The sequence below is a fragment of the Callithrix jacchus genome, chromosome 7, assembly GCF_049354715.1.
Source record: "Callithrix jacchus isolate 240 chromosome 7, calJac240_pri, whole genome shotgun sequence".
Classification (NCBI taxonomy): domain Eukaryota; kingdom Metazoa; phylum Chordata; class Mammalia; order Primates; family Cebidae; genus Callithrix; species Callithrix jacchus.
The window spans coordinates 39701135-39712857 of record NC_133508.1 but is presented as its reverse complement, the minus strand read 5'-3'; the positions used below and the strand labels follow the sequence as shown (position 1 = coordinate 39712857).

Genomic DNA, 11723 nt, shown 5'->3' with positions numbered 1-11723 from the left:
AAGAGGGCAAAAAGTATGCTTGGACTTTGTTCAAGGGAGCTTTCTTTCTTTTTTTTTTTTTTGAGACGAAGTTTTGCTCGTTACCCAGGCTGAAGTGCAATGGCGCGATCTCGGCTCACCACAACCTCCGCCTCCTGGATTCAGGCAATTCTCCTGCCTCAGCCTCCTGAGTAGCTGGGATTACAGGCATGCACCACCATGCCCAGCTAACTTTTTGTATTTTTAGTAGAGACGGGGTTTCACCATGTTGACCAGGATGGTCTCGATCTCTTGACCTTGTGATCCACCCGCCTAGGCCTCCCAAAGTGCCGGGATTACAGGCCTGAGCCACTGAGCCTGGCTCTTTCTTTCTTTTTTTTTGAGACAGAGTCTTGCGTTGTCACCAGGTGCCAGGCTGGACTGCAGTGGCGCGATCTCAGCTCACGGCAACCTCTGCCTGCAGGGTTGAAGCGATTCTCCTGCCTCAGCCTCCTGAGTAGCTGGGATTACAGGTGCCCACCATCACGCCTGGCTAAATTTTTTTTTTTTTTTTGTATTTTTAGTAGAGATGGGCTGGTCTTGAACTCCTGACTTTGTGATCCAGCCACAAAGTGCTGGGATTACAGGCACGTGCCACCACGCCCAGCTAAATTTTGCATTTTAGTAGAGACGGGGTTTCACCATGTTGGCCAGCATGGTCTTGACTTCGTGTTCCGCCCACCTCGGCCTCCCAATGTGCTGGGATTACAGGCGTGAGCCACTGAGCCCAGCCCTGCTCAAAGGAGCTTTCATACACAGCTGGACTTCTGAGGTTGGACCTGCCACATGCTGACTCCAGCAGCACTCTGAGCAGTCTCTTCCACTGGCGACGTCCTGTCCTGAACATCTCCAATTCGACCTCTCTCCTGAAAGGCTGTGTGCGACTTCTTTGTGAAGCCAGAAGGAAGTTCTGGAACGTCCCCTTCTCCTTTGGTGCAAAATGATACTAACTGTCATGATGTCGTTTCCTTTTTTTTTTTATTTTTTTGAGGCAGAGTTTCACTCATTGCCCAGGCTGGAATGCAACAGCACGATCTCGGCTCAACGCAACCTCTGCATACCCGGTTCAACTGATTCTCCCGCCTCAGCCTCCCCGGTAGCCGGGGTTACAGGCGTCCGCCACCACACCCAGCTAATTTTGTATTTTTAGTAGAGACAGGGTTTCACCATGTTGGTCAGGCTGGTCTCAAACTCCTGACCTCAGATGATCCGCCTGCCTCAGTCTCCCAAAGGGCTGGGAGTGTATTATTTGGCCAAGTGTAGTTTTACAATATCAGAAAAGAGAGCAAGACAGGCTCCTCTGAATTCTCAGCTCCAGGTGGAGAGAGGGACCCTGTGAATGTGCTCAGTGACACCCACGGAACTGCAGAAGGCAGGGGCCGCTCACTGTCTCCAGCAGCTGGTCACTAAGTAGGCTGGAGGCTGGAAGTTCCTGTTAATTTTCTAGAAAGGTGGGCCTCCTGGCAGGTTCCTGAAAAGAAAATAATGTTTTAAGAAAAAGAAAAAATGGGAGTATGTTTGAATTCAAAAAAAAAAGAAAAAGAAAAAAAAAATAGGGCCTGCAGAGCTCAAGCACACCAAAGAGGAGGGAGCGGGCAGAGCAGAGCTTTCCTGAGGACAGGATGTGGTGCCCTTGGCCAAAAAGAGGACATAATGACAGGAGCAGCAGGAATGGGAGCACCAGCGCAGCCAGTGGGCAGGGGCCAGGCTGATCCCGGGCTGGCCAGACCACCTGACACCTGACCAGCCCACCCCTCACCTGGCCAGCCCACCCCACACCTGACCGCCCCACCCCGCACCTGGACACCCAACCCCACACCTGGCCGCCCCACCCCTCACCTGGCCACCCCACCCGGCACCTGGACGGCCCACCCCTCACCTGACTGGCCTGCCCTGCACCTGGCCGGCCCGCCCTGCACCTGACCACCCTGCCCCTCACCTGATTACCCTGCCTTGCACCTGGCCAGCCCACCCTAGGTCAGTCTGCTGATCCTGTGCTGAGCAACCTGGCCCAATCCTCATCCTGCCTTCCCCATGGGCTCTGGTTGTCTCTGGCTCCAAATGGAGTCTTTGTATGGAGCAGAAACAAGACAAAGAAAAGCTGGGTGAGCCTCACCTGTGCCTTCTCACTGATATTGCTGATCCTCGGAAAAAAGCAGATTCTACTCTTCTCACCACTCCTTCTAATCAGTTTGATGCATTTTAGGCAAATGCTGCCATCTTGCCAAGGCTCACCCTCCTGGGCATTGGAGGTCAAAAAGATGGCGAGCCCCTGGGGGACACCGGGGGCTATAGGTCCCTCCACTTCCAGGTTCCCTCCATAGGGTATTGCCGCAGCAGACGCCCCTGGGTGGGCCCTGGCTCTACTTCCTGGCCTCATGGATCCTCTGAGCCTCCGCTTTCCTCTCTGCACCAGGGGCAGCCAGTGGGCAAGTGGCCCTTTGGGCCTGGCTGCTGCCCCTCACTGGCCAACTTACAGGTGTCTGCACTCGGAGTCAGGTGGTCAAGGGGTGGGTTCCAGGCCAGGTTCTCTTCCTGTGTGACCCGGCCACCACCAGGCACAGCTCCTTTCCTAAGTGGAAAGTATCTGAACACCCGAGGGTCTGCTGTGCTCCAGCCCACTTGGGTCTAATGGAACCACTGGACCTGAAGAAGCTGCCCAATCCCCACTGCTCAGAACTGGGTGGGCTGGGCCTCCTTAAGGGGACCCTGGAAGCTGGGGCTACTCCATCACTGTCCCACCAGGGAGAAAACAGAGGTCTGGGTGCTGGGGCCGTGGCTTCTGGCCTGCTGACCACCTGCCCTAGAGACGTTCTTCAAAGTGCTGCAGTCCAGGCTCACGCCTGTAATCACAGCACTTTGGGAGGCCGAGGCGGGTGGATCACCGGAGGTCAGGAGTTCAAGACCAAGCCTGGCCAACATGGTAAAACCGTCTCTACTAAAAATACAAAAATTAGCCGGGCGTGGTGGCGCGTGCCTATAATCACAGCTGAGGCAGAAGAACTGCCTGAGCCCGGGAGGCAGAGGTTGCAGTGAGCTGAGATTTCATCATCGTACTCCAGCCTGGGTGACAGAGTGAGACTCTGCCTCAAAAAAAAAAAAAAAAAAAAAAAGCATAGAAAAGAAAGGCCCAAAGGATGGGGGTTCGTTGGACAAAGGCTCTGCATGTGCAAGCTCGGCTCCGGGGCACCTGTCACTCTCACTGCAACAAGCAGCCGCACTGCGGGAAACAGGCATCTGGCAGCTACCTCTCTGCCCTCCCTGACGGCCCTGGAGGATGAGGCTCCTCCCAGCTCTTACAGCCACTAAGCCCTGGGCCTGGGATCTGTGGGGCCCCTCAGCTTCACCCTGTCACTGGCTGTGGATGCTCTTGGGGTGGGTCCCAGGAGGTCACCTCCTCCCCCAGCTCAGGCCAGAGATGCCCTCGCTGCAGCACCATCTGGTTGATTGGTTGGGCTGAGGCACCCGCAGGGCCTGGCTCCCCAACCGACTTGGGCCCAGGGAGGCTGAGATGACAGCACTTGAGAAAGTCACCCCCAAGAGGGGCTTTCAGGTTCTGATCCCACTGAGGTCGGCGGGGGCCCGGGCTCCAAGCCCAGGACCTGGTAAGAACAGGCACCCACAGAAGACCACTCCTCCCGACACCAGCGCAGAGCCAGCAAGGGCTGCCCACCTCTCTGCAGGGGCTGTCCCCTCCCTGGACTTTTGGAGGCATAACCGGAGGTTGTGAAGGGCTCTCGGGGGCCATGTTTCTGGAAGAGAAATTGGTCACTGCTGCTGGAGAAACGAGAGATCCACAGGAGCAGGAAAGAGCAGTTCGAAGGAGCCCTAAGGGAGACGTGTGCCAGGACGCCTGGATGCTGAAACTGGCACCCAGCTCCCAGGGTGAAGGGGCTGCAGGCCGGGGGGGTGGGCATGAGAAGTGGTGGCTGCTGCCCTAGGGCTCTCATTCTCAAAGCTCATAGGCATCGGCGCCGTTCCCCAGGTCCCCAGAGACCCACATGCTCAAGTCCCAGCAGGCCCGTGCCAGCCGCAAGTCACCCTAGAGGCCCTGGCCAGGAGAACACCACGTCCAGAAGCTCCCCAGACTCCAAGTCTCCACTGTTGCTGGTGACTTCCGCTGTTACTGGTCCAGCCTTCCCTGCCAAGCAAAAGCATTTCCCACCCGTCCTAGAGCTGGGGCAGCTGAGGGAAGAGGGGTCCCCGGAGGTTGGCCTGCCTAGAGGGCCAGCAGCTTCCTTGCTACAGGGAGGACTGAGCCCTGTGGCCCAGTCACTGGTGTAGTGAGGGGATCGGGAGTGGCTGGGTGTGACCTCTGAGGGGTCCCCTGGACAGACACCCCTCCAGGGACAGAAGGGCCTGAAAGGACAGGGCAGCACTTCCTGAAGCAGGGACCCGTTGGGTGGGGCTCATGCTGCTGCAGAGGATGGGCCGCACTGGGGGGCAGAGGGACGGCCTTTCAGAGTCAGTCTGCTGCTTCCGAGCAAGAAAAGCGGCCAAGAACGTCTGATAGTTATTTTTCTGACACCTTGTATTTGTGATCATGATACGAAGTCTGCTTTATAAAGCACTCCAGGTGAAAAATGAACTAATTTAAAGAAAACGGGTAGTGACTGTCAGGATGCTGGTGTGGGTATGATCAGCATGGGAAGTGAGTGCACGTGAAAGGCCACCGGGGCCCAAGCGCAGGCCCTGAACAGAGGTTGCCCCCTCCCCCTCCTCCTGGCCCCTCCCTGTCCCCTTCCCTCCTTCCTTCCTTAGGGCTGGCCCCAGCTGGCCCCTCCTGGTACCCAGTCCCCATGGCTCAGCCACCAGAGACCGGAAAACAAAGCTTTCCTCTCACAGAATCGGTTTCTGCCTGACACTCTGCTAGCAGCCCGAGGGGCCACTCCTTTCTCTGCTGGTCCCCTCTTTCCTCTCCTCGGGCCTCTCATCAGGAGCTCAGTCCTAGGACTGACTGCAACCACAGACCCAAGCTGGAGGCCTGATGCAAATCAGGCAGGAGTAGCCTCATAGGGGTCTGCAGGGTCTGCACCCCAGGACCCTCAGATGCAATGGTCAGAAACCCCGTGTTTCTGTGTTGACAGTCACTTTGCAGTGCAGGATCCACATGCTGGAAGCAGGTGGGCTGGGCCGGCTTCATTCTCCCACTCTTCCCATGACCCACCTTCAGGGTCACTGCAGCTGGAATCCAACACCTGTCAGCAAAGGCCTTGAGGCTAGAGAAGTCTAGTCTGGCTGGTCAGGCCCAGGTCACCTGCCAACTCCTAGGCAGCGGAGGGTCATCCCCACCCAAGCTTCCCACGGACTGAGAATGGATAAAGGGGGCTGCCCAGAGAGAAACAGAGGTGCTGCTACAAGAAGCTGGAACGATCATGGCACATGGCAAAGACCCCAGCTGCCCTCAGGCCGAGATGCAAGGTAGCTGGGGGTCACCCACCCCACACACCATCATGCAGGCCCCCGCCCTGCCCCACTGCCCTTGCCTTCTCACCTGGGGACAGATGGGCTTCCACTGGAAACTGGTGGCAGCAGGCCAGGTAAAACCCCGGGGAGTTCCGGGCAAGGACAAGGGGTTCCCTGGGGCAGCCACCGAATCACCTCATGATGCTGGGGCAGGAGTCGGAGCCCAGGGTCTGCCCTGCCTAAGCAGAGGTGGGAGCTGCGGGCAGGGAGTGCCAATCCCAATGCCTCTGCCCCCAACCTCTCCCTGCCAGGTGCAGAGGCCTCAGCAGATCCTGCCAGGGGCCCAACATCCGGGAGAGGTGGTGTGGGGTAAGAGCCCTCCATGCCGGGATGGAGGACCCTGACTGCAGGGACTGGGGGCCTGACCGCTGGGTCTGGGCTCTGCTTGGAGACCCTGAGATTCTGTGCTGCCCTGGGTTTTTCACGATGATTAAGAGTTTGTGAGGCTGGCTGGGGACTCCGTGAGGGACAAGGACATGGCCATCCAAGGGTTGGGGACCAAGGACACTATAAGCAGAACAGACAGTCTCTCCTTGCGGTACCCCCAGGGGTGAGGAGAGCAACAGGAAGGGTCGCGGGAGCTCAGGGTCCAGTTGCCAGAGACCCCTCCCCACCCCTGCAGGACCAGAGCTGGCTCAGCGGAGGTGCCGGGCCAGCCTTGGGTGCGCGGCTTGGCTCAGTTTCCAGTTAGGGCAGGCCGGCCGGGCCGAGCCAAGTCCACATCCACAGTTCCCGGCTGTCACCCTGGCCCTGGAGAGGTGTCCTAGTTGCTGGGTGATCTACGCAGGGATGAGATTGAGGGGTCAAGGTCTTGGGGTGCGTCCAGCCTTCCCCTCCCCCATCGGTGCCGTCTGCCCAGTGCACAGGGTGGGCTTTTTAGATTCCCTTTGTCCAGTCCTGATCTCCCCGCAGCGCCTCTGCGGCAAGACGGGAGCGATGAGGCAGGGAAGGTCGGCGCCTGGAGCTGCCTGCGCTGCGTGCGGAGAGAAGGGACTTCTTACTACGCGAAGCCTGGGCTTTCCCCCGGCGGGCGCTGTCCATCCCGAAAGGAGCAGAAGCCGCCGGGCGAAGGAAACATTCCCTGCGGGTTCCCACCCCTTCGGTACGAGCAGCACCCTGGTTGTGCCGGTCCCGGGCGGCCGACGTTGGGGAGTAAGGCCCGGGGTCCGGCTCGTTCCAGGCCACTGCGCCCCCTGCGCGAAGCAGGAAGCCCCGACTGGTGCGGCCACTGGCGGTCGAGGAGCTGCACGACGCGAAACGAAGTCGGCCGCGGCTGGGTAGAAAGGCTCGGGGGAGCCCCGCGGGGGCGAGCGAACGGCTGGGGGTCCGAGGTACGCTTGCTAGGCGGGAAGCGGGGGAAGCGCACCCGCGGCCGCCTCGCCGAGCGCCCCCAACCAGCGTCCACGACACCCGCAGGCCGCGGCCCGGCAAGGGTTAAAGGGGGCGGGGAGAGGGGCGGGGCCGCCTCCGCCGCCGCGCCGGGTCCGAGCGCGCACGGGGCGCGGGGGCGGGTCGGAACAGGCGGCAGCGGTGAGGGCGCGGCGCGCCGGGGAGCGCGGGGAGCGGGCAGCGGGGACGGTGGCGGCGGCGCGGCCCGCGTGACCCAGCGCCGCGCCCGGGTCCCCGCCGCGCCCGGCCCAGCCGCAGGATGCGCGCCCCGCCGCTGCTGCTGCTGCTGGCCGCCTGCGCGCCGCCGCCGTGCTCCGCCGCCGCCCCGACGCCTCCGGGCTGGGAGCCGGCGGCCGACGCGCCCTGGTGCCCCTACAAGGTGCTGCCCGAGGGCCCCGAGGCGGGCAGCGGGCGCCTGTGCTTCCGCAGCCCAGCGCGCGGCTTCCGCTGCCAGGCCCCGGGCTGCGCGCTGCACGCCCCGGCCGGCCGCTCCCTGCGCGCCAGCGTCCTGCGCAACCACAGCGTACTCCTGCAGTGGCGCCTGGCCCCGGCCGCCGCGCGCCGCGTGCGCGCTTTCGCGCTCAACTGCTCGTGGCGCGGCGCCTACACGCGCTTCCCGTGCGAGCGCGTGCTGCTCGGGGCCTCCTGCCGCGACTACCTGCTGCCCGACGTGCACGACGGCGTTCTCTACCGCCTGTGCCTGCAGCCGCTGCCGCTGCGCGCCGGGCCCGTCGCCCTCGCGCCGGAGCCCCCCGAGCCAGCGGAGCCCGCCGAGTGCGTGGAGTTCACCGCCGAGCCTGCCGGCATGCGGCACATCGTAGTGGCCATGACGGCGGTGGGCGGCTCCATCTGCGTCATGCTGGTGGTCATCTGCCTGCTGGTGGCCTACATCACCGAGAACCTCATGCGCCCGGCTCTGGCGCGCCCCGGCCTGCGCAGACACCCCTGAAGCGCGAGGCTGCCTGCCCGAGCGCACCGGAGCTCCCAGGTTCTCCGCCCGCTCTCCTGTCCTCGTTCCTGCTGCCTCCTTGAGATCCCTGCAGAGGAGGGCCTGCCGGCGACGACCACTGCACCTTGGCATCACCGCACGCCCCTCCCAGCCGGGCGTCAGACTCCCAGACTCCGGCTCCGGATTGGCCCTTGGGCCTGCGCTGCTGTGCCGGCCGCATCCAGAGGCCTTCATAGATGCGGCCAGGGCATGGCGCCCCTTCCAGCAAGAGCCATGGACACTCCGGATCACCCCGCACCTCCATCCTGTGCCAAATTGTCCAAGACGGACCGTCGCCATTGCTCGGTCACTGTGTGCTTTGCAGGCCCGGGGCGTAGCCCTCGGATCCTGTGCTCCCCACCCCACCCCACTGGGCTTAGGTTAGCTTCGTGCCTTAGTATCTTGGGCCCACCGCAGGAGCCAACACCCCCTGCTGTCCATGGGGGTCTGTGGCTCTGAGATTGGCCGGCCCCTCCATGCATCTGGCCAGCGTCCCCTCGGAGACACCCCCGTTCCAGCGTTTCGGAAGCATGAAGTGAGGGCCTGCAGCGTTCTGTCCGTTGAGGGTGTTCGACAAGCCGGGAGCCATGACGTGGGAGACCTGGCCCACGTTCCCCCGGGGTGAGTGTCCTCTGACCGGGGGCGGCTGCTGGTTCTTTAGGACCGGGCGTCCCTTTCCTTTTACGCGTGCGGTGTCTGACTAGGACTTCCTGTGGGACTGGGGATAGACGGCCGCAGTCAGCACAGGTCCAGTGCAGAACGTTAGATATCAGCCTCGAGCAACCTGGCCTTCCATTGCTGCCTGGATCCCAAGCCTCAGCAGACCCAGGCAGCCTCGGCGGCCATGGTGTGACCGACAGCACCACGCCCAGCCTTTGCACTCCTAGGGGTTGAGATCCAGGATCTGGCCCCAGCAATGCCACCCGCCATGGAAGCAAAGCCGACCCTGCCCACCTGCTGCAGACCCGTATCCCTGGCCGAGGTTGCTTTCTGTGACGCCCACCTGGTGACGTAGGACACTGAGGGGTATGGCATTGCCCTCCCCTCCTGGAGCCCCTAGCTCTGACCACCTGGACTTGACCTGGCGCCTTCTGGTCACTGTGGCCAAACACCCACTCTCACTCCAGCCACCCCGGGCCCCGGCTGGTGCCCCGTGACACCTGCAGCCCACCTCTGCCTTTGCTCCACCCACCCCTGCGTGGCGCTGGTCAGGCGCAAACCTGGCGTCAGTGTCTAAATGTCCATCATCCTCAGACCAACAGTGCTGTCTGTGTGTTTACTTGGGAGGTGGGCGGGAGGAAAAAGGACTCCCCTTCTCCCTGCTCCCCTGGGGCCCTTGGATACCGGTGGGTGGCTGGCCCAGAACCTTCTGGCCTGGGTGGCTGCAGCGGCTGGCAGGACCGGCAGGTGTCTGGGGCTTGTCTCTGCACCTTCTTGTCCTGGGCCAGCTGTCTCTGAGGGGGTAGGGGAGGTGGTACGTGCTGTGTTTAGAAATAACACATTCCCACAGCGATCCACTTGAGCTGTGACAGCAGCAATTAGGTTCTCCAGAGGGGCCCCCTCCCCGCCAGGGCCTCCCTGTGCAGAGCTAGAGCTGGGACGGGGGTTGATGGGCAGAGGACAGCCTGGGGCTCCTGTGTGTATCTGTGCTGAATGCCACTCTTCTTCCCCTACATCCTCTCCCAGGCTGTCCTTGAGTCACCTGCAGAGAGGGGTGACCCTGAGGACACAAAAACAGGTGGGGGAGGGGGAGGAGGAGCCCAGCTCTGAGGATGACTCATCCCTGGAAGGGGGTGCAGCCCTGTGTCTAGACAGCCTGGAGGGAGTGGAGGCTCCTTCCAGCCACCTTCTGCCCTGGGGCCCAGGCCACCTGCAAGAGTGTTTCCATGTCTTCTCCTAGCAAAGGTAGTGCCCAGGGAGCTGGAGACATATGGCTTCTTGGGGAGCAGCCGGGAAGTTCTGGGGGCTCCCAGGCCTGTGGCAGGATTCTGGCTTGTTTGTGAGCTTGGGCTCACACCGGCTACAGCCATGGGCCTGTCCTTTCAGTTCTGGGGGGCATCTCAGAGGCCTGGAGTCCAGCTGAGGGTTTGCAGAGGTGGACGAGCAGCCTGCAGGGCCCAGGGGATAAGCCTCGGCCTGGGAGCAGGTGTTCCTGCTGGGGTGACTGCATCTGAGCTTGTGGTCACTCCCACAGACTGCTCGGTCCCAGCTGGCCACCCTTCTGGGAGTGGGTGTCTGTCTCTGTCTCTCCCACCCTGCTCTCTCTGGACTGTGGCTGTCTGCTGTTCTGATTTGGTGGCTCAGGCTGGGGTGGGGGAGTTGGGTGGACCATGGCTCTCCGTGTAGCACTGGCCATATGCCGTGGAGCTGGAGGGCAGACAGCTCCACCTAACCTTTCTCACTGGTGCCTGGAGGTATAATTGGAGCTGACACTTTTCCCGTGTGGAGCAGAAGGCACCTGCTTCATCCTGGCTCATCTCTGCCTGCCTTTCAGGAGGCACGAGCCTTTCGGCGCCCTGTTTCCTTGTTTCCATGTGGAGTGGAAACAGCAGGAGCACCCGCCTCACAGATCGCCAGGTAGAGGTGAGAATTCTAAAGGACCCTCAGTCATTTAGACCCAAAGCCCAAACATTTTTTTAAAAAATTAAGTGTCCAGGCACAGTGGCTCATGCCTGTAATCCCAACACTTTGGGAGTCCAAGGTGAGCAGATCTCGGGAGTTCGAGACCAGCCTGGCCAAGATGGTGAAATCCCATCTCTACTAAAAATACAAAAATTAGCTGGGCGTGGTGGCGGGCACCTGTAATCCTAGCTACTTGGGAGGCCGAGGCAGGAGACTTGTTTGAACACGGGAGGCAGAGGTTGCATTGAGCCGAGATTGTACTACTGTACTCCAGCCTGGGAGAGAGACAAGAGCAAAACTCCATCTCAAAAACAAAAAACACAACAGAACAACTGATGGGCAAAGCCCAGGAAGGAGAATTCAGAGCTGTGGCTACTATTCCTACTCTCCAAGAAAACCTGCAGCTCTAGAATTTCCATGTAGAGCTTTCCCAGTTCTTGTCTGTATTTTCCTGCCTAATGTGAATGAGCTGCCATTTCTGCTTGTATTGAGATAAAGCTCACTGCTATGGCATTCTAGCCAAGATTAAAAACAAAAATTCAAGGGGGTTTAAAATTACTGGATTTACAAATTACAGTAGCTCTGAGGCAACCAAAACCCTAGACACGTTTTGGAAATGTAAATTTAAGTTTGGCTGTCAATGGCTACGGTGATAGAACAGTTAACTGAAGAATTGAAATACCGGAAGAAAAGGAACTAGAGAGATGTTTACTAAAGTTAGGCTCTGCTGGGAGCAGTGACTCATGCCTGTAATCCCAGCACTTTGGGAGGCTGAGGCTGGAGGATCACTTGAGGTCAGGAGTTCGAGGCCATCCTGGCCAACATGGTGAAACCCATCTCTACTAAAAATGCCAAAGTTAGCTAGGCATGGTGGCACATGCCTGTAGTCCCAGCTACTTGGGAGGCTAAGGCAGGAGAATTTCTTTAACCTGGGAGGCAGAGGTTGCAGCAGGCCAAGATCACACCACTGCACTCCAGCCTGGGCAGCAGAGTGAGATCACTCTGTCTCTATAAGTTAGGCTCCAGCCTGGGCCTGGTGGTTTACGCCAATGGTCCCAGCTCCTGAGGAGGCTGATATTGTAGGGACTGCTTGAGCCCAGGAATCTGAGGCCACTGTAAGTCATGATCATGGCACTGCACTCCAATCTGGGCAGCAAAGCCAGATCGTATCTCAGAAAAAAGAAAAAGTTTGTCCAAATGTAGTGGCTCAGGCCTGTAATCCCAACACTTTTGGAGGCCG

General features: G+C 60.1%; 1 protein-coding gene and 1 long non-coding RNA gene across 2 annotated transcripts; one reads left to right on the top strand and one right to left on the bottom strand.

Annotated features, from left to right (window-relative positions):
- Positions 1 to 981: 981 nt before the first annotated feature.
- LOC144576908 (uncharacterized) lies at positions 982 to 3810 on the bottom strand. Its single transcript, XR_013519718.1, has 2 exons — positions 3692 to 3810; positions 982 to 1489 (listed from the first exon to the last, which is right to left on the bottom strand). It is a non-coding gene; the product is annotated as an uncharacterized LOC144576908 (long non-coding RNA).
- A 3183-nt stretch (positions 3811 to 6993) lies between these two features.
- Positions 6994 to 11670, top strand: FNDC10 (fibronectin type III domain containing 10). The gene has a single exon (XM_035307327.3). It carries the CDS (start codon positions 7133 to 7135, stop codon positions 7820 to 7822), a length of 690 nt encoding a protein of 229 aa, XP_035163218.1. The 5' UTR covers positions 6994 to 7132; the 3' UTR covers positions 7823 to 11670.
- The last annotated feature ends 53 nt before the right edge of the window (positions 11671 to 11723 follow it).

Excerpts from the sequence above, each read along its gene's own strand:
- FNDC10 (XM_035307327.3), top strand. The coding sequence starts at position 7,133 with ATGCGCGCCCCGCCGCTGCTGCTGCTGCTGGCCGCCTGCGCGCCGCCG.